This window comes from Schistocerca nitens, chromosome 1 (assembly GCF_023898315.1).
Source record: "Schistocerca nitens isolate TAMUIC-IGC-003100 chromosome 1, iqSchNite1.1, whole genome shotgun sequence".
Classification (NCBI taxonomy): Eukaryota; Metazoa; Arthropoda; class Insecta; order Orthoptera; family Acrididae; genus Schistocerca; species Schistocerca nitens.
Window position 1 is genome coordinate 811405173 of NC_064614.1, and position 23397 is coordinate 811428569.

Here is a 23397-nt window from a genome sequence, read left to right on the forward strand (position 1 = left end):
GTCGAGTTATCCACTGTGATAGTGTTAAAGGACTCCTTGAGATTACTCGGGAGTGAGTTTTTTCGAAAGAATTCAGAGAAACGGACGTTCTAGAAATGCCGTTAGACAGGCGAGTGAGATCAAGCGTGCCGCACAGGCGGGCGCAACAATACTGGGAGGCGGAGCTGTTGTTGGCTCTTGTGCTGCTGTCAGCATTGTTTGTACTTGCGGGTACGGAAGGCGGAGTAGTTTTTCTTCCCGGACAGCTGATGCGAAAGAATTCTGCTGTCAATATTTATGTTTTTTTGGATCTGCTGAATATTATTTTCTTGTTTAGCATTAAGTGGACTCTCATGGCGAGAATATTAATTATGAAAAGGTAACATAAAAAGTGTATTCTATGTAATTAATTATTAATTTGCGTATTTTGATCTACCTGTTTTTATGACCATATAATCTGGTTAATTTTGTAAATAGTATTCCATTTCTTGATACTGTTAGGAATTTTATGTTTTCTATGAATTTTAAAATGTTGTCAATCTGTTTTCTTTTGTGTAAGATGACAGACTGGAATAAGGTTAGGAGTGTCTCCACTCAATTATTATGGTCTAAAAATTGGTTTACGGTTAATTAGCCTAATGCTCAATTTTCTTGATATTTTGAGCATATGCATTTCCGCTGCTTTTTTTCCTTTTTGGGACATTATCTGAATCTGTTTAGGTTACACAAACATCCTCAGACAATGTGGGGCACATGTAACGCCGGAATTGGGTACCCTCCTATTTCCATCTATTGTACTATAAATTTTTTCCTTATTTTGTCACCTGAAGATATGAAATTTCTGTCTCTTTATATATTGTAATTGTTTTACTGTTTGTATATATATATTTATGCATTTATGTCGATGTATAATTGGTTTGTTTTGTAAATATTATTTGTATTTTTACGCTGGGTCTTGCCTAGGGAAAACTATGCTATCGAATGATTACATCGATAGGTCGTGTGGAGAACCGAAGTGTTTACGATCTTTGAGAGTGTTGACTCTGCTGCGTGGAGCGCAAGCAGAGGAGAGTCTGGCGGGAGTAGGGCAGTGGAGCAGGTGTGTTGTGTGACGCTCCCACGAGTTGCCGCGCTGTCGGGGTTTGGCAGCATGTAATTGCGCTCGACTTTCTATGTTAGTTTCTGACACAGTTTCGCAAACGGGAAGCATTAGCTGGCGCACATTAAGAGCCCGTTTCACCTGGTGACCATGTCAAGAAGAAGGTGCACCAACATCTAGCTTTTGCAACAGCGACGGCCGACAATGAGTGCCTGTCGCCACCTCCCCGATCGACGACTTCAAACCGTCAATCAACCAACAAGGAAGACTGGAAGCACGTAGAGTTTTAGAACTTTATGGCAGACCTCAGCTTTTCAATTACAGCAACATAGCATGAACCTTTACTGCTCATTGTCCCAATTGCATTACCAAGCAGGGTCCCTTCCTTTTCCGGAATGAGCCCAAGTATCGTTGAAATTCAAACGCCAGCATTAAAGTAATATCATTCCATTTCACTGTCTTAATTTCAAAGTTCAGTTAAAGTATTCATAGCTGGCTACAATATTTAGATTACATAAGCACAAATTAAGAGTGTGAGTTTTGTTACCATATTTTAGCTTAACTGTGACTGCAGTTCAGCTTGGTACATACTAAATTTTACTATTGTTAATTGTTCAGAATCATTTAATTCAAGTTCAACGTTAAATCTCTTATTTCTAAATGGCTTAGATTCAAGTAGCTTTAGAAATGACTGTTGAGGTAGCCCAAGACTAACCTTATTTTATTGAATTTTGTAGTGCTTCAGAAACAAAGTTCACTATTAATTTCAGTCACTAAATTAACTTTCAATTTTCCGATTTTATTAATTCTATTGCTAAATTAAGTCAGAGTGTAGCGAAATTTATTAGTTCTGACAAACATTCAGTTTTCACGCAACACGTGTCAACCTTCAGTTGCCACGCTTTTACTGCTAATTATATGTGCATTAATCCTTCATTTTCAGTTATTATAGTAGTTGTCCATAGGACTGGCGACCGTAATTTTCCCCAAATCTCAAATATCTAATTGACGCCAATTAATTGTTAACATAATGACTGCACATTTACTATTTTTGTTAATTTTACCCTTTTCTCAAGATTAATTTCCACCAATTTCATTTGCATTTTTCCTTTCATTTAGATGTAACCCTTTCCTCCCTCTTAACCGACAGATTAACTTGGGTGTACGCGGTTCAATTTTTCACCGTCATTAAGGTCGATAAGTGAGGGGGAGGTTACAGTACACATCATTGATCTTCAGTGGGCCTTTTTCTTATTTACTACGTCACATAGTGTCAGCTGTGCGAGCCGACTCAATGGACTCGAATGTCATAAAAAAAAAATCTTGCATACACCCAAATTTGCATATTCGAGCGATCTTAGCATGACCATAACTTCTAACATGCAAAATAATCTTATTTCATAAGTTTAATATTGGGGGCTGTGTGAGGGTCACCAACTGACTGGAATGTCAACAACAGTTTAAAAAGGTCATTTGTGTACCTAGCTTTTTACAATCGAGTGATTTCAGCCTACCCTTAAATTCTGACATACAAGATAATCCTAGCATGCTTCAGTCCACTTTTCATCCATTAATTTTCAGAGGTAAAATATCTTCGCTGCCAACTGCAAAGCACGAGTAGTGTTTCTCTATATACGGTGATGCATCTCGACATGTTCTCTCCACGACCTGTCTCTGCTTCCAGCTCAACTCTGGGTCATCTTGTATATTCTTTCTAAATATTCCAATCAGACCAGTCTTCACATACTCCACACCCACTTCTGTCTGATTGGATGTAGACACAGCGTTATCTAGCATGTCCCTTGTTTCTGAGTTAGATGTGATCAGTTTATCTCGACACGTCGAAGCGTGGAAACACCTTTGTTCCACCAAAAATCGTCTGACTTTTGCGTTTTTCCGACTGAGGACGGAACAACACTATTTTCTACTGCCGAAGAGTAGGTGTATACTGTACTCGTACTTTCGTGGCGCACCTCACTGTGCTTCTCAGCCACTCGGCAATTTCCTTCGCATCCCCTATTCCACATGAGTTTCTCAGATGCTGTGGATCTTCACCTACAACATTTGCCATTGTCTCAGCGCGCATGCTGTCTCGGCATTTGACTATGGTCGCTCTCTGCATACTACTATGTTTCTTCTGGAACATGTTTTCTGCACTCGCATGAGTGGCGTGGGGTGTCATGGGAGCTTATTCCTTAACGGCCTGTGGCTCTCTAAGTCCTAAACGTACATGTGCCACGGTCTCTAACTAATGACCAGTCGCATCATATTCGTCAGATTCTCTTTCGTCGTCTGTGCGTTTGGAAGTATCATCACAGATAGCAAACTAACTTCATGTGGAAACCGTATTCCCCCTAATAAACCACCTTTCAGCTCCTGTGGCTCATCTATGAAAATTTCCTTGTACTCCTTACATGTAACTAAATTAATTGTGCCCTAATTGCTCTCTGCACCCCATGCGACCTGATCTCCGAATAAATTGACCATGGTTTTAGTGGTCCACTCCATGTTCACTGCTCTACTTGAGAGTATAACACTATCGTTTGTAAAACGTAGCGACAACTCACAGATGAAAACTGCATTCTTCTGGAAGCCGTCTCTTCCGTTGCCAAGCGACATCAACATCTGTTTTTCTGCATTCTTCCTTTTCGCCCCAAAAGCGGGAATTGATGACATTCCTTTTATAGGTATTTCAGCTAATTTACTGCGACTTTCCTCCAGTTTTGAGTGAAAAGACGTCGAAAATGCTGTCACTTCCGACCCAGAAGTCAGACATGCTCCGGTCTTAATTCCTTCCACGGTTATCTCAATGAGGGGACACCGAATGTCTGCTTTTTCCTGCAACTCTGGATCATCACAGTACTATTCAGTATCAGCTTGCACTTACGATTACCAGTACTGCACATTGTGTATGTCATTTCTTTACCTACTGATGCATTCCCTACGATATCTCATTGTCTTAAGTCATTCAGCATGTGGTCTGACGCACCCCTGCCTGAGGCGGGACCTGTGGCGGTGAATCTCCATTACTCTATCACTGCACGATGCTTGCACGCAGTTCACGTGGCGTGTGTGGTCTGGCACTCTTCGTTCCTGCCCTGCTCTTCCTGGTGTGAAGCAGGGTGTCTATCTCGCTCTCGCCTGTTCCCTCATTCTCGTCCCTTATTGTGCCATTTCTGCCTGTCATTGCGCTGCACAAACCCTTGTGGCGACCTACTTTCTGTCCTCACTGCGCCAACGTACGCCGTTCTGTATTTCTCCTGCTTTTCAGTGTCGTCTAAGGATCTTAAAAATCGAGGAACTGTTCTCTCGACAGTGCCCTGACGAGTGCACATTGTACGCGTACAGGTAAATGTGAGCATGTCATGGAACACTTCCTCATCTGTCATTTTGTCGTCTAAGTAGCCTTCCAGAATGACAAAATGAGCAGCATATGATGTCATGATTGGTGTGTCCGTGGCTCAAACTTTTCCTAATATATGCTCACCTTTGCGCTTGACTGTTGCAGCCAGGTTCCAGAATGTTGCCTTGTAACTACCGTTCTCGCAAACCGTACGTCAAACCAGGCAGTATCCTCTGTGTCGAGCGTCTGCCATGCAGCGAGTGAAGCTTTATATTCTGCCAGTCCTTTCACACGAAGATGCACATTTAAAATTCTTTAGGTATGCCTTCGGGTGGGTATTGCACGTCCTAGTGGTATGTCCACCCCCTACATCAGAAATGTGGCCTGCAAATTCGTTGGCGTGACGTGCCTTACATGGACATTACTTTGTCGTATTGCAGACATTTCTTGCTCGAGGGCTGACACTCTTGTTTGTGTTTTATTGGATGATCTACATTTCTCAGCTATGCATGCAGAGATGTCAGTCATCTTTGTGTTTACCCGCATTTCTAGGTAGTCAACCTTCGGTTCATATGCTTGTCTCGCCTTGTCCATGCTGTCAGTGACCTCCGTCCATATCTTTTTGATTTCAGTCCACAGTTCAAGGCTAACTTCAGAAATCCGTCCATCAGCATTCCGATCACGAAGTTTTAGCTCGGCTTCCAGTCTTTCAAATCATGTTTTATTCTCTGCCATCATGGCTGCTAACTGTGATGTGCAGTTTTCTAATATCTAGAAAATTCCATCCAGTGGACTCTGACTTTGTTTAAGGACGTGCCTTGTGTATCCTCGCTCACCCTCTAACTTTGCTCAACTGGCCTGACGGTGCCTGGTGTACTCCCCAAAGACGTGTCTGGCGTTTCCTCACTCACACCCGGCTTTCCTCCATTTTTCTGTCGGTTTCCATATCTATCGATGTCCCAGACCCCATACGAATCGATGCTGATGGCAACTCTGGTATCCACTAAAGTGCGCGTCATATATCTTGGCGGCCGAGTTTAGGTTCGTTCTGCGCATCTGACGTCACAAAACACAGTCAGCCAATGAACAGAGAACGACGTTGCCAGATCTCGACTGCAGTGCAGAGCACGGACGAGTGTCTTCAGTTTCAGAAACGTTCAGTCATAAATAAAGTAATAGAACAAAAGCCATGTCTTGATAGCAGACTTTCTTTTATAGAAAGTTTGTAAAAAGTGTTCTTTATACCAATTGCTTCATATTATATTAATTAATTAAACCAAACAAGCAATAAGACTCCTAATCCAGGCGATAACAAGGGAAGGTGTTTGTATCAATCTCACGAACCGCTTTTTCGCAATAAAGAACAGCGGTAATTGTTTATTTCCTATTGTACTTCGACGAAGCATGAGTAATTCATAGTCATACCAACAGTGTTTGTCAGTATTTTGCTTGACATATTAGAATCCTTATGGAGTATTATTGCCAGACGAGCTGCGTTAGCGTAATGGTTAAAGTGCTGAGCTACTAAGCGAAAAGTTATGAGTTCAAACCTTGTGCAGTGCATATATTTTTCTTTATTTAAAAACAATATCAAAGTGTCTTACTTCAAGAATTTTATTCGTTTGAATGGAGTTTTTTGAAATTTCTAGTGCTTTGTTTCTTCATTAACCCTTTTGCTGCTGCAGACACGTGCTCCCCGCATTCCGCGCTGTGCGCGATTTTGTCATCACTGTACTGCTCGCCTGTGCAGACACACGGTGTTTCCACTGCTTTGACACACTTATCATTCGATTTCACAAAAACTATTTGGACTATTCAAAATTTCGTGCAATGGTTTACTACATTTAATGCTGCACAATAACTGCGTTGAACATCGAAACAAAATTAAGTCATTTATGGGAGGAACGTATCAGTCAAGAAGATAGGTAAAACTCTAATTTTTGAGCCAAATAGTTTTTGTGGAATCGAATGATAAAGAGTGTCAAAGCAGTCGGAACACAATGTGTCTGCACAGGCGAGCAGTGCAGTGACAAAATCGTCCACAGCGCGGATTGCGGGGAGCACGTCTCTGTATCAGCGAAAGGGTTAATGTGGCCGTGGTGGCTTTACTTCATAAACTGCGCGCTCCCCCCTAAACGTAAGTTTGCGAACTATGCTATACTATGGCGCTGCTTCTCTTGGCGCGTGCGACGTGTGCAACTGGCAACGCAGCAATCTCCCGCGTCTAGGCGGGCATGCGCGAGCCGCCAAGATAAAAGAATTGAACTATAACAGAACAATGGACACGTGAAACAGAATATTCACAACACTTAACTATACATTCCAATACTACTTCACAAAATACGAGGAAGGCTATAGGACTTGGAATTCCGCCTTATGCAAGACACCTTTTCAGTTTTGCTTTACCCAGACATGTTTCTTTTGTACTTTTTGTACTATCTTCAGTGGGTTATTTTTTATTTTCTTACTGTAAAACTGTTGTTACATATTAACATTTGGCGAAACTTTTGGTATATAATATTTACAATTGTGAATGAATAACTGTTGTAAAATATTATACATTGTGTGTTCATAGTTCACAGTTGATATATGTATAAACGATCTGATGCACCGTGTGTTGTTTATAACATTATGTCTAAAGTTCTAGTTATAGCTTAATTGGCAAAAGAGTTGATGTATGCTTTAGTTGGTACCATCAAGTGGGGATACTTTGACTGCAGGTATTACTTTGTCCAAAAATTACGAATAACTTTGAGCATCTCTTTCACAGATATTACTGAACGTAGCTGAGCGCAATCTTTTCGTCATAGTTCTCCACATCGTCGCTATATGGCAGCACAAATCCCAACACCAAAGAACATACTTGTGCAGTCATAAATGGCAGGCATATTGAACATTACATTTCGCAATTTTTTTTTGTCTGTCTAAATTTACCTATATCAAGGATATCAGTGGTGATTTGCAGTCTTTGTGTATTGTAGTAAGTACTAACATATCTATTGACAATGTTTATATAATATCATGTGCAAGAATTTCTCATAAACTTAAAAATAAACATTTTGTTGAGAACTGCATGTTTGTTAAGTTATGTGGGGTTACTTTGGCTAGTGGTCAAAGTATCCCCACTTTGGCTAGTGGTCAAAGTATCCCCACTACACAAAAATAGCGATTTTAATGGCTTTTCTTCCGTTTTACAGTTTGTTTTTTTTTTTTTTTTGCTCTTACGTTGTAGGTAGGCCTAAACCAAGAGAAAATGACAATAATTCATAAAAGACTCCCTTAAGCAAGAAGATATAAAAGTGCTATTCCAGAAAATATCGAGTCAGGTTTAAATGAGGTTAAGAAAGGTACATTGTCAATCACTGCAGCTGCTAAGAAATACAGTATAGCGAAAGGAACATTAAGTAATAGGTTTCACAACAGGCATGAAGAACAATTTGACAAGCCCACTGTATTTTCTTATTTAGAGGAGATAGCTTTGGTGCGTCATGCTGTTGTTGTTAATGAATGGGGTTTCCCTTTTGACAGCCTTGATTTACGACATCTTGCTAGGTCTTATATAGATATGCGGGGAAGACCAGTTAAATTATTTGGCAGGAATGATTTGCCAGGAATTGATTGGGTACATTCATTTCTTAACAGACATAAAAATGGTCTTACATTTAGGAACTGAGAGAATATCAGGCATGAAAAAGCAGGAATTTCAGCAGATGTAATAAAGAACTATTTCATTAATCTAGAAGTCACTTCAAGACGAAAATGAAGTTACTGATGTACCTCCTGAAAGAATTTTTAATTTTGATGAAACGAACCTGTATGATGATCCGGGTGTGAAGAAGACCATTTTCAAGTGAGGGGTGAGATATGCAGAACAGGTGAAGGACAGTAGCAAAACCAGCATTTCTTTGCTGTTTTGTGGATCTGCAGCTGGAGAGGTTCTACCTCCATATGTAATTTATAAGTCTGAACATTTATGGCAAACCTGGATGGAAGGGGGTCCCAGAAAACCAGGTACAGTTGAAGTCATTCTGGTTGGTTTGATGCCAATATTTTTACTGACTGGTTTATGAAATTATTTCTTCCACATGCCAAAAAGCTTGGGGGCAAAGTTGTGCTTATTGGAGACAATCTATCTTCCCACTTCACTCCTGAAGTCATATAGGCAGCTGTAAGCAATAACATTGCACTTTTGTGCACCCCAAAACACACCACACACATGTGCCAACCACTGGATGTGGCATTTTATGGCCCCTTAAAAAAATATTGGAGACAGATTTTGGACAACTGGAAAAGTGGCTCAAAAAAGAGGTCACATATTTTGTCAATGATAAGATCAAAGGTTCACCTGAAAATGAAGCTGTAAGTCAGAATCTTATTTCAGGATTCAGAAAATGTTGTATCTGGCCTTTAAATCCAGAGCAGGTACTGAGCCATATACCTGGTCAGAACAACTCTGGCTTGGATGAATTTATGCCAGCAGTGTCCAATGTATTGATCGATCTTCTGAAATCGATGAGACATGGAGAGAATGCTGAACCTCGCAGACAGTGTTCCGGAGTAAATGTCATAGCAGGAAAGAGTTTGTGTATGGAAGACCTTGTAGATGACCCAGACTCCTCTTCCAGTGGGGACAATGATCCAGATATTCATTTATTAAATACAGCTAAAATAATGGATGATTGTGTAATCACTTATTAGCTTATTTCTGCTTTATCTTGGTTCTTGTTATTGCTCTTTGGAATCATCTAGGTTATTTTATTTTATTTCTTTTTCATGGCTGAAGATAATGTAGAAAGAATGGTTGGAGAGACTGCTGAAGGTCTGGGGAATTCAAGGATGACTCAACAAAGTGTAAAAACCAATTACTTTGTGATTGTTTGTGTACCGACAACACACAATACACACAAATACTTTGTGGGTGAAATCAAAGAGACAAAAGGCTCAGAATTTCTTGTTAAGTTTCTAAGGAAACAGAAAAATAATTTTGTGTGGCCAAAAGTGTTGGACGGAAGCTTAATACCACTTGAGCAAATAGCTTTTGTGTGCAGCAAACCAGATATTTTGAAGTGTGGGGTTCTTTTCTCAGAAAAAGAATTTGAAGGCTTTTCTATAAATTGAGTGGTTTAAGGAGGTTACTGCTACCTCACATTGCACTAAATTCAAATGTAATTCAATTAGCTTGTATAATATTTTTAGCTTAAATGGTGTATGACTGATGATAAATGTACTGCAGCTTCATTACAGTTACTTAAAATATTTTTTGAAATATAAATATACATTTACATATCATGGAGTTGGTCAATTTACAGTCCAGCTGGGGATATTTTGCCCAGGTAAGTACTTTTCATTAAGTTTGTGGAAGTGGTCAAAGTAACCCCAAACATGGGGTAACTTTGACCAGTGACAAAAAAATTATTTTGCTTGATGTACATCGTTTTAAATAAAGTTAGGTAAATTAATCATTAGCTAGGTGGCTAGCCCCCAAACTACAATATTCAGTTTCAGGAAACTGTTTGTGTGTGTTCCGATATCACACTTAAATTGAAAATTTTGGTCAAAGTATCCCCATTTGACGGTATGTAAACTATTGCATACACCCACTCTTTTGGCAATTGGCCAAAAGAGTGGCTGTATGCATTACCGTAGTTGGTATGTAAACTAATTCATACATCCTGACAATGCAGTTTAGTAACATGATGGTATATATCTCCCAATGTCCTTAGGAAACCTAAGAAAGGATATGTGATATCTTTATCTTGTTGTTGCTGCAATTTATTGCGCTACGCTACGCTCCCATTTGTAAAAACCATTGTACAAACCAATATAAACGATTACTATTCGCTTTCGCTTTCACGATCGCGCCGAACTCAAGAGCTTAAACTTACTGGCTGCTTGGCGCGCTGGAGGCGCATTAGGCAACAAAATCGAGGCGAAGTGTCGCGACTGTTATGTCAGACTGTGGTGATACTGCTGAGTACATACACAATACATTACCAATATCTAAACGCAAAGAACGAACTAGTCAGGCCGCATTCCAAAGATACATTCATCTCAAAAGACGTATGACAGGTTAATTGCACACAAGAGATTTTCGCCCAGAGCGAAGTCTCCACTAGTGAGCTATAGTATTGACACAATCTAACATAACAGTCGCGACATTCACCGTTGTAAAAGTCGTTACCGTTTGACAGCTGGAGAGACATTAGCGCTCCAAGCGGCGAGTAAGGTGAACATCAGACGCGTCGTAAGCATAATGTTTGTTTTGCACCCATTTCCCACGTAATGTACGAAATATTTGAGTTATTTTCTTGCCTTCAAGTGTTTGTGTAGTATCAGAAGGCATATATGTTTCTAAAAATGATTCTAAAATAAGCGCAAGTATGGACAAAAACCATGAATCGAGTAGCAAGCTACAACACATTGGTAAAGAAACACTTGTGACGTTGGATAGAACTGCAGCTTACCTCGTTGATATCAAAAGAATATAAACACACAGATTCACACGTAAGAAGCACAGACATGTACCTCTCCATGCAAAAGCGATCGACAACTCATTTATCGTTCTGTAGGGCTACAGTTTGTCATTTACAACCTTCATCTTTATATTATTCTAAGTGGGACAAGCAACTGCCAAATAGTGGGTGAAATATGTTGAAAACATTATAATGAGCTGATTACATTACATTTCACGCAAAACCAAATATTTGAATAATTTTCAAACACTCTGTCAGTGAACAAGGTGCTAACAAAATAATGTCATCACACGAAGGAAGCAAGAAAAATTAAGTGACTAACAACAGAAGTGAATGAAATACATACCAAACATTACGCTTTTGTAAGACATGAATAACTTCCCTTAATCTAACCACTTCATCGTCAAAGCAGGTCTATGTTGACGATTCACACGAATCTGGCACTGATAACATGGAGAGCTGAATTGGCTGCTTCCGTGTCATAGGACTGTTTTACAGCTTTAGATGGATTGTCGGATCTTTGTGGCAGTTTCTTCTTCACTGTCAGTTGAGGTGGCTTATTTGAGATGCCAAACAGTATGGGTACTGCACTCCACACGAGTTTATTATTGTCTGCATTCATGAACTGGTTTTAATCGAAATATAGCGAACAAAACCTAATATTATTATACAGGTAAACTTGATCTTTTTTCATAAGGTCTTCTCGTCTGTTATTAACTAACCATTTTCTGCTCCTAAAACTAAACATTAATCATTAATACACATGTAGTTTGCAAGTGAATCATGACAATACAGTTTAGTAACATGGAGGTATATACCTGTCAGGATCCTTAGGAAACCTAAAAAAAGACAGCTGCGGTGTCTTCTTCCTGTTGCTACTGCAATTTATTGCGCTACAAACGCTCCCGCTTGTAAAAACCACTGTAGAAATCAAAATAAACAACCACTATTCGCTTTCACGATCGCGCCGAACTCACAGTTTAAGTTATTGCCCGCTTGGGGCGCTGCTGGCGCGGTAGGCAACAAAATCGAGGCGAAGTGTCGCGACTGTTATGTTAGACTGTGGTATTGAGCTAACTGATTCTCTAAACTTAAATGTAAAATGTTCCTTGGGCGAATAAACAATAAACCAAGTTAAACACATTCTTCATAAGACATTCGCCCAGCGGTCTTTATATGGCCTCAGTTCTCGTATCTGACAGTACTTCTCATTTGATTACATGGAGAACACAAAAGCAAATAACGGTGTTGGAAACCTTCATTATGATGTAGTTTATTTTATATTCGGAGTTAATTAATTTTACGTTACATATATACCCAGATTTTTAAAAATGTTTCTTTTCGAATAATTTATTATTCAATTAGAGACACAGCATCTTTGTGCAGGGTTACCACAACCCACTGCGTAGGAAGGTACGTACTACACAGGTTAGCCACATATTTAGTTATATCTGTGGCGTGGAAGTCGTGCCCTGTGAATGTACATGAAAGTGCAAAGCCGGTTTACGTATTTAATTTAGGAAAAAAATGAACTTATTTTTAACAAAAAACGGCATCGGATTTACACTTCTCTACCACATAATAGTAAGTTAAAACGTCATTTGTTAAATGCCAGCAAATGAGAGTAGCATGTTGTTGACACATTATAAATAATGTGCCACGACACAAGCATATCAGCAGCGAATAAGTGGTTTCGTATGTCATGAAGTGCAGAGCTACATTTGAACAGCATTTAGTACATATTTTCATCGTATACTTATCAGTTTAATATTTGCTTCAAATAGTTTCGAGTGAACGTTTCTTTGCAGCAGTGCATTACCTGGCGTCTAGTTTCGTGGGCAGTAATAAAAATAGTTTGTTTACGTTGTGACTCGGTAATTTGTATGCCACACGACAGATATCTTCCGTAATGGGTACTATATAAAAGCAGAATGTGTTATTGATTCCTATAAATACTGATGTTTACGTTTGGGAAAACAGGTATATTATGTACCAAATAAGCAAAATCCGAAGAACAGCATCATCATGGAGGAATTTTTCGGTTTATAGTTTTTGAAAAGACTTATCAGAGTCGCATATTTTTAATTGTAACAGTGTTATTCATGTAGTGAAGTCCATACTGCCGTTCTTTAACAGAACTGCTTCGTTTCACAACGGCCGTTGCAGTGTTGCTGTAGAATGCATTAATAGGATGTAGGCCTACGTCTTGAGAGGCACGCATTATAAAACCAGCCGTGCCTTCAGTTGTGTGAAAGGGTTTAAATTAGTATATCATCTTTCAGGCGTTAGATAAAAATGTGGCCAGTTGTTACATGGGATTAAATGCTTTTATATAAAAGTTAATTTGGTGAACCAAAGTAAACTTTAGTGGAGATGATCAAACTGGAAGCTGAGTAGTGACATTAACATACTACATAACCACTGCATAGAGTGATGTGCGTTTTCTATTTTTTCCGCGTCATTTAGTTCGAAAATCATAGAGGATTAAACACTTACATAAAATATTTCAATTTACACTTCTCTCACCCTGTAACCTGTAAATTTTTTTGTGATCTGTGCTGAGGTGTTATCTTTTCTTTGTTTGGCAGGTTGGCCTATTTGGTCTTGCTGACAGTGGTGCTCTACAGCTTACACAGGCAAATTTAGACATAACATTAGGTAAATTGTATTTTTATAATTACTTTTGTTTTTCTGTGTATGTAATTGAAAGTTTTCAAAAATGTGATAGCACTGTTTGAGACTGACTGCTCATCACAAATATCCAACGATTATTTATATAGTTAATCATTTACTCGTGAGAGATACTGGTAAAGTCAGACAGTAAAGATAAATTTTATTGCTGTTGGCAGTAATTATTAAATTATGTTACATGGTCAAAACCAAACATTGTTCCTCTCTTTGAACTAATGTTGACTTCGACAGAAAACGTCTTTTTGTGTACATTTAACCATTTTCCGAGAAAATTCTGTGGCATACCAATTTATCATTATTCAGAAAACATTTTTTTTTTTAATTTTAACCACATCTATTTTTTCTTTGAAAATATAAAAGTAGTTATGGATAAGAAGTTGATGAGCTGTAATAAAGTGTAGATTGACAAGTCTGTTTAGCAACAATTAGTAATAGCAAAAAGCTTCATTGTAAGTTTCTTCTTTGCAAAGAACATTTCTAGCAATACTTCATTAAAGAAATATTGGTAGAGAGGAACCCTTGTGAGGTACCTGCTAAAACAAGAATTTGGTATTGGAAATGAACATTCCAAGGAGCGCACTATGCCAAATGAAATGTTACCAAAGTACATTTTACTTTCTAAGACAGATAAAGTGCTTATGCTGCAAAGGGGAAAAAGTTAATGTATAAGGTACATTTTGAATTAATTTGGCTGAAGAGGAGATATGCCATAATAGTCTTGTTGCAATTCCGTGAGTCAGCTGTATTCTGTGATTTGCTTAGCCTATCTACATCTACATATATCCTGCCATTTATTACAAGTGCAGAGGATTTTCTAAAATTATTCTGACACGTTGCTGTTAGGTGCCTAGAGTGCATCCTTGTTGTAGTTTTATTAAAACATATCATGTGCATTCCAGAAATTCTACATATCTCTGTTACCATGTTAATAGCATTGCAGGATACCAAAATTTACCCATCTGCCAAGAGTTTTACTTGTGAAATTAGTAACGTAATTTTAATTAATGGTATGATGTACTTTTCCTTTGCCTATATCCAGTAAGATCGTATGGTGACATGTACCGCCACCAAGCGAGGTGGCACGGTGGCTAGCTCACTGGATTCACATTCAGCAGAACGACGGTTCAAACTTGAAAGGGCACGGCAGATTTCTTACCCCATCCTTCCCTAATCCAATGGGATTGATGACCTCGCTGTTTGGTCCCCTCTCCCCCGATCCACCAACCGATCGACATGTACTGCCACAAAGTCATTGGATCGTAATTCAGATGAACTGAAGATGGTATTTGTAACCGAAATGTAGATATAAAAGAGTAATAAAACCTAATGGGATTGCAACTGATTCCTGTGTCTCTATCTCCTTCCTGAGAGTCTGCAGTTGCTGTGCACAACAGTTCCTTATGGAATCAATGTTGGTTAAGTCTCGATAAAGCTTTCATGTTTACATAGGACACAGGTGGTATCACAAGAAGAGATGCTTCAGTTTTGTGTTGTTAAGCATCATAACTTTGCCAATACATGACACACTGAACTTAAAGCCTGTTTTGCTTAAGTGATAGTTCTGAATTTTGTCAAGTTGAAGTGTTTTCTATATGAAGATAACATCATGAAATCTTTTATTGGTGTGTCTGGTACATTCTGCTATTTTGCTTTTAAATATCAATACCATTGTTTTGGATGGCACTGGTCACTGATGGCAGTTTCCATATAAAAAGGCAGCTCATTTGAGGAAAGAACAACACATCTTGTATTCTAAAGCTAGACTGTCAGTGAATTAATTATATCAATTTTTAAAGTGTCTGTTCTTCAGAGCACACAAATGCAGCACATTGTTTTCACCACCTCATTAGCCCTTTAACTGCTCTGGATGTGTTAACGCGCGCCTTTGTACCTGTCCCTGCGTGCTCTGAACATGTTTACACTTACCACCAGTCCTTCTACCTGGTACTCTGAACATGTCTAAGCGTAGACACAATCAGAGTGCCAGGTAGAAGGCCCGGTGGTGCACATAAACATGTTCAGAGCACACAAGGAGAGGTACAAAGGCGTGTGCGTTAACACGTCCAGAGCAGTTAAAGGGTCAATGCTTGGCCTTATTCAGTCCACTATTCGACATATATGTTTTTTCATCATATGTAATGTCCCACCTGCAAAAAATTATTATATAATAGAAATATTAGGATGGAAAAAAAAAACAAAATTAAAACTAATTTACTATCAGACAAATGATGGCTAAGTCTCTCTCTCTCTCTCTCTCTCTCTCTCTCTCTCTCTGTGTGTGTCTGTCTGTCTGTCAGAGAAACCATCAGAGGTTTTTAAGTGGTTAGAGGCTGCACAGAAACAAAGTTGAATCAAAGATTCATATAACTGTAGATGATCAGTTAATGATAGAGTACAGTACAATAAATTTGTGGTGTTTGTTGATAATGTAACAGTTGCTTTATTTTTTTCAGCTTCCAATGAGTTGGTTCTCATCAATTTTTATGCAGATTGGTGCCGTTTCAGTAACATGCTGGCACCAATATTTGATGATGCAGCAGATAAAGTAGCTGCAGAGTTTCCAGAACCTGGACAGGTTGTAATGGGGAAAGTTGACTGTGATAGAGAAGGTATTTCTGAGTAATGGGTTAAATATTTTTTTGGCCATGTTGAGTAATGCTACTCGAATGTGTGTGGAAACTAAGTGTTCCATATGGTGACTATGAAATAAAATAAATTAGTTAAATAAAATAAATTAGTTCATAACACATTTTTACTTGGAGTTGTAATATTTTATAGCTTTTTAAGCATGTAATGTTTTTGCAGTCTATTATTTTGTGTGTGTGTGTATGTGTGTGTGTGTGTGTGTGTGTGTGTGTGTCTGTGTGTGTGTGTGTTTGTTTGTTTTCCAGTGAAACATTTTTTTTCTTTTTGTTGTAGGTGCAGTTGCATCTAGATTTCACATTACAAAATATCCAACACTAAAAGTAATTCGTAATGGCCAGCCCACCAAAAGAGAATACAGAGGGCAGAGATCGACTGAGGCATTTGTTTCTTATATTAAGAAACAACTTGCTGATCCAGTCATAGAGTTCAAAAGCTTGAAGGACCTCCAGGACTTAGACGTATGTGTGATAGATGTTTTCATTTTGTTACGTGCTCGCTGTTCTTGGTTTCATGGCTATTTTGAGAACTGGTTGCTGTAATCTCTTTTTTGGTTTGTGGAAGATATGTTAAAAAGAGATTTCTGTGATGTTGGTGAAACAGAATTTGTTCACAGTTAAGTACTGTACTAAGATAAAGTGTTAGGGCATGGAAGCTTCCTTCTCAACATTTACTCAATATATTTTCATAAAAAATTTTATGATTTTCTGAAATTCTCAAAGTAGGTAAAATGTTGTGCACTTTTAACTACTTAAGTTTCCCTTGGTAGCTGTCTTTAGATTTTAGTATACTTTTTGTGCAGTTTTTCTTGAGCTTTCTCCATTTATTCTCATGCAGTTGTACTGTTGAGAGCAATGGACTGAAACACATAACAAGATAGTAATCCATTTAATAAATTTTGGCCCACTGCATTGTTCTTCTCATGCTTATATATACATAACAGCCGTGGAGCTTGTGACCCATCAAAGGTAAAGTTTCATTGTTGCCTTATCTGGGCAATTGCAAAATTCAGGTAATGAAATAATACTTCTATTAAAAAGTGCCTGTAAGGAGGTCATTTCAGAGTAACACCAAAATGACCAGAAGCAGTACAACTACACAACAAAGAAAGGATGAGGACTTGTAGGTTTATAAGCTATGTAAGTGACTGACATAAAATGGTTTTTGACCTGCAACTAAATTTGGGTGTGTGATTTATTCTGTCCAGGAAGAGACTGAGAATATTGTCCTGTACCATCTTTTCACTCTCATCCCACATGGCATTTTCCAGTCAATCCCTCTTCTGGTTAGTAGTAATAATGAAGCTTTGACATCGGGGAAAAATTGGTACACCTAGGATTTATTACTCTTTCTTGTCAATGTTGTATTTACTGTTTCCATTGACACCTTTAATGAGTGCTACAGTAACAAAATAACTGTTGATAAATGTGGACCACACATACACACGACCACAGTCCCTCATGATGGGCGAGGGAACTGGGTGGAGGTGAGGTGGGGGGGGGGGGGGATAGCAGAGTAGGAGTGGAGAACAATAAAGTGTTGCTAGTGGGAGCAAGCCGGGAAGAAGTGTACAGAAGGTAGGGCAGCTAGGTGCTGTCAGGAGGCTGAACGGGGGGTGAAGAAGAGAAGGGGGGGTAATGGAAAAAGAGAGAAGTAAAACAACTGGTTGCATTGGTGGAATAGAGGGCTGTGTCATACTTGAATGGGAATAGGGAAGGGGCTAGATGGGTAAGGACAATGACTAACGAAGGTTGAGACCAGGAGGTTCTGGGAACATTGGATATATACCAGTGAGAATTCCCATCTGCGCAGTTCAGAAAAGCTTGTGTTGGTGGGAAGGAACGAGGTGGTGCAGGCAGTGCAGCAGTCATTGAAGTGAAGAACGTTGTGTTGGGCAGCATATCCAGCAACAAGGTGGTCTCGGCCCCCCCCCCCCCACCTCCCCCCACCCAGGGAGCTTGTCGCTTTTTGGCGGGTTTGTGCTTGGCTACCATGGTGCCCCAGCCTTTGCAGCATCTTTTCCCTTAGGTGTTGCACGTCTATCATCTAGCTATGCTTTTTCTGCTACCTTGGGAACATGTCTGGGGTGTTTTTGGAAGTGTTCCACATTTTCCATAGCTGACAAAAGAACAATCTTCACGACTGTTTTTCATTTCTTTTTTCCTTTCTTTGTTCATCTTCTCCTATCCTTCCTTTGCTTTGACATTTGAGACTCCTCTTTTTCTTCTTCCTCCTTGTGTGCTCCTGAGGGCAGCCCACACGTCTGACACATAACAGGCGACTGGGTAACGTGTAATTGCCAGCCCTGTGGTGACAGGTAGGGATCGCACATACCCCCTGGTACAGCAGGCCATGTCCGGGGGGGGGGGGGGGGGTGATTTCCTGAGTTGCTACGTTCCCAAATTGCCAATTTGGTCCCCCTGTCAGGTGTTTCGGGAGGTGTGAACAATCCCCCAAGACGTGTGAGCCCCCCTGTGAAGGGTCCCCAGTTGTAAAGAATGAGCAATCAGAGACACTGGAAATTACGGGGGATTTTCTTGCAATGAGCCAATCATCTATGCAGTCTACCAAACATAAACGGAATGAAGCTCCTGATTCAAAGACCCTCCCAACTGCACCATGGTTCCTCGTGGTTTCACATACTGAAGACGGGCAGTCCTTTGCAACAGTAAATCCGTTTCTAATTCAGAAAGATGCTGATGCAATTGCCAGCCATGTGAAATGCTGCTCTCGTTTACGCAATGGCACTTTGCTTTTGGAGACTACTTCTGATTCTCATGAACAATAGCTGCTTGCCACTTCACTTCTCTCGTTTCTACCAGTGTCATCATTTCAACCACATTCGAATGACACCCGGCCTATTGTGTAATCTGTGATAGGCATGCACATGAGGACAGTTGTCCGCCCCCTTGTCCCCACTGTACCAACTGCAATGGCTACCATGCTGCTGCCTCTCAAGATTGTCCCATGTATCTTGAGAGGGGGCCATCCAGGAGATCTGGATAAAGGAAAAAGTGCCTTACCCAGTCACTTGCAAGTTATTGGCTAGTCGCAAACCCTGTGTTCTACTGTCTGGCACTTAGGTTAGATTAATACTAGTTCCATGGATCATGAATACGATATTTCGTAATGATGTTGAACAAGTCAAATTTTCCAATACATGACATAATTAAGTTAATTTAACAACATACTTAAGTTAATATAACAACTTTTTTATTTTTTTGTGTTTTTAATTTTTTTAAATAATGTTTTTCTTAATTTATATCTAAAAATTCCTCTATGGAGTAGAAGGAGTTGTCATTCAGAAATTCTTTTAATTTCTTCTTAAATACTTGTTGGTTATCTGTCAGACTTTTGATACTATTTGGTAAGTGACTGAAGACTTTAGTGCCAATATAATTCACCACTTTCTGTGCCAAAGTTAGATTTAATCTTGAATAGTGAAGATCATCCTTTCTCCTAGTATTGTAGTTATGCACACTGCTTTTACTTTTGAATTGGGTTTGGTTGTTATTAACAAATTTCATAAGAGAGTATATATACTGAGAAGCTACTGTGAATATCCCTAGATCCTTAAATAAATGTCTGCAGGATGATCTTGGGTGGACTCCAGCTATTATTCTGATTACATGGTTTTGTGCAATAAATACTTTATTCCTCAGTGATGAATTACCCCAAAATATGATGCCATATGAAAGCAATGAGTGAAAATAGGCGTAGTAAGCTAATTTACTAAGATGTTTATCACCAAAATTTGCAATGACCCTTATTGCATAAGTAGCTGAACTCAAACGTTTCAGCAGATTATCAATGTGTTTCTTCCAATTTAATCTCTCATGAATGGACACACCTAAAAATTTGGAATATTCTACCTTAGCTATATGCTTCTGATTAAGGTCTATATTTATTAATGGCGTCATACCATTCACTGTATGGAACTGTATGTACTGTGTCTTATCAAAATTCAGTGAGAGTCCGTTTACAAGGAACCACTTAGTAATTTTCTGAAAGACAGTATTGACAATTTCATCAGTTAATTCTTGTTTGTCAGGTGTGATTACTATATTTGTATCATCAGCAAAGAGAACTAACTTTGCCTCTTCATGAATATAGAATGGCAAGTCATTTATATATATTAAGAACAACAAAGGACCCAAGACTGACCCTTGTGGAACCCCATTCTTGATAGTTCCCCAGTTTGAGGAATGTGCTGATCTTTGCATATTATGAGAACTACTTATTTCAACTTTCTGCACTCTTCCTGTTAGGTACGAATTAAACCATTTGTGCGCTGTCCCACTCATGCCACAATACTTGAGCTTGTCTAGCAGAATTTCATGATTTACACAATCAAAAGCCTTTGAGAGATCACAAAAAATCCCAATGGGTGGTGTTCGGTTATTCAGATCATTCAAAATTTGATTGGTGAAAGCGTATATGGCATTTTCTGTTGAAAAACCTTTCTGGAAACCAAACTGACTTTTGTTAGTACTTCATTTTTACAGATATGTGAAGCTACTCTTGAATACATTACTTTCTCAAAAATTTTGGATAAAGCTGTTAGAAGGGAGATTGGACGGTAATTGTTGACATCAGATCTATCCCCCTTTTTATGCAAAGGTATAACAATAGCATATTTCAGTCTATCAGGGAAAATGCCCTGTTCCAGAGAGCTATTACACAAGTGGCTGAGAATCTCATCTGTTGAGAACAAGCTTTTAGTATTTTGCTGGAAATGCCATCAATTTCTTAAGCAAGTTTATTATTTTCCTAATTTCAGAGGGAGAAGTGGGTGAGATTTCAATTGTATCAAATTGCATAGGTATGGCCTCTTCCATTAAGAGCTTAGCATCTTCTAATGAACAACTGGATCCTACTATATCCACAACATTTAGAAAATGATTATTGAAAATATTTTCAACTTCTGACTTTTTGTTCATAAAGTTTTCATTCAATTTGATGGTAATACTGTCTTCCTATGCTCTTGGTTGACCTGTTCCTCTTTTAATAATATTCCAAATTGTTTTAATTTTATTATCAGAGTTGCTGATTTCAGACATGATACACATACTTCTGGATTTTTTAATAACTTTTCATAATATAACACAGTAGTTTTTATAATGTTTGATAGTTTCTGGGTCACTACTCTTTCTTACTGTCAGATACATTTCCCCTTTTCCGGTTACAAGATATTTTTATACCCTTAGTAAGCCATGGTTTGTTACAAGGTTTCTTACGAGTATATTTAACTATTTTCTTGGGGAAGCAGTTTTCAAATGCATTTACAAAAATGTCATGAAATAAATTATATTTTAAATTGGCATCAGGTTCACGGAACACCTCATCCCAGTCTAACTGCTGTAGGCTTTCCCTGAAATTTGCAATTGTTAAATCGTTGACTGAACATACTACTTTGGAGGACTGTTTAGTATTGCTGAATGGAGCTATGCCATATATTGTAACTAGCTGTGCACCATGATCAGAAAGACCATTCTCAACAGGCTGAGCATTTATCTGGTTAAACTTATCTTGGTCTATAAAGAAGTTATCTATCAGTGAGCTGCTACCCTTTACCACCAGAGTAGGAAAATCAATAACGGATGTCAAATTGAAAGAACCGAGTAATACTTCAAGGTCATTTTTCCTATTACCCTCTTTCAGAGAATCTACATTGAAGTCCCCACAAATAATTATTTGCTTCCCCCTGTCTGACAGATAGCACAACAAGGACTCCAAATTTTTCAGAAATAGATGAAAATTTCCTGATGGGGACCTATATACAGTTACAATTATAAATGTGCCTTTATTTAATTTCAGCTCACAGGCACATGCTTCTATATGTTTCTCTACACAAAACTTTTTTGTTTCTATACTTTTTGCACAATGATAACTTTTGACATATATGGCAACTCCTCCTTTCTCCATATTTTCTCTCGTTACATGTGCAGAGAGCTTATATCCACTTACATTTACCTTATCCATATCAGTAAAAATGTGATGCTCAGACAGGCATAGTATATCTATTTCATCCTCAGCTTCTAAATCTTCTAAACAAACCAGAAGCTCATCTATTTTATTCTTTGAGTACTTGCAGTACTCTTCTTGCTGCTTGTCACTCCATGAAGGGCATGGCCACGCAGACATGCTGATCTCAAATTCAGCACTGAGGTTGTGAAATCACCCAGTGTCATGGTAGCTCATTCAGCTGTGCAACAAGCCACCAAACATTCTCCACCCAGGGGAAGTCACCTGCTGCCCCGCTGCCAGGTTGGAAAGGACAGAAGGAATACTCTTGCAAAGACTTCCTATGTCCCTCCATCCAACAAGCATCTTAGTTTTCTTCTGCCAGCCAGAAAGGATCCAGAAGTCAAACAGTTAAAGAGTCTTCTCTTTCGCCGACTTGAAGATCCTATTTGACGGTGTCGCCACATGATGCCGTCACCCGGCTGACCTCAGTGTCACCCGTGTGCATCACCAACCGTTTTTTTCCCCTGGACTCCGCAGGCCAACAGAAGAAGAATGCCGACACTTCTGTAGACCTCATGGTGCAGGATCGTCCTGCCTATATGCCCTGTAGCAGCAAGCCTTCGAAGACTCTCTCTCAATAGTCGCCAAGGTGTTGATGCCCCTTCATTTTCCCCCCAGGGGGCTTGCTACTCTTTGGCATGTTAGTGCTTGGCTACCACGGGGCCCCAGCCTTTGCAGCATCTTTTCCATTCTGTGCTGCATGTCTCTCCTCATGCTATTCTTTTTCCTGTCCCATGGGGAACATGTCTGGGGTGTTATTTGTGAATATTCTGCATTCTCTGTCACTGACATAAGAACATTTTCACCACTGTTTTCCGTTATCTTTTCCTTTCCTCGTCTCCCTTCTCTTCTCGTTCCTCCGCTTTGGCATTTGAGGTTCCTCTCTTTCTTCTTCCTCCCTGTGTGCTCCTGAAGGCCAGCGCACACATCTGATGTGTAACAGGTGACTGGGTAACGTGTAATTTCCAGCCCTGGGTCGACAGGTAGGGTTCGCATGTACCCCCTGGTACAGGGCAGGCCCAGGGAAAGGTGATTGCCTGAGCTGCAGCCTTCCCAAATTGCCGATTGGTCCCTCTGTCAGGTGTTCAGGAGGTGTAACCTGAGGTGTGAACAATCACTTAAGTCAGGTGCATCTCCTTGTG

General features: G+C 39.3%; 1 protein-coding gene across 1 annotated transcript in view; it reads left to right on the forward strand.

Annotated features, from left to right (window-relative positions):
* Positions 1 to 12336: 12336 nt before the first annotated feature.
* The window catches only part of LOC126262591 (endoplasmic reticulum resident protein 44), a 69099-nt gene continuing 58038 nt past the window's right edge, over positions 12337 to 23397 (forward strand). The window contains exons 1-4 of the mRNA XM_049959332.1: positions 12337 to 12478; positions 13483 to 13552; positions 16039 to 16194; positions 16505 to 16689. Coding sequence (XP_049815289.1) covers positions 12422 to 12478; positions 13483 to 13552; positions 16039 to 16194; positions 16505 to 16689 — 468 coding nt within the window. The 5' untranslated portion in view covers positions 12337 to 12421. The remainder of the gene's footprint in view (positions 12479 to 13482; positions 13553 to 16038; positions 16195 to 16504; positions 16690 to 23397) is intronic.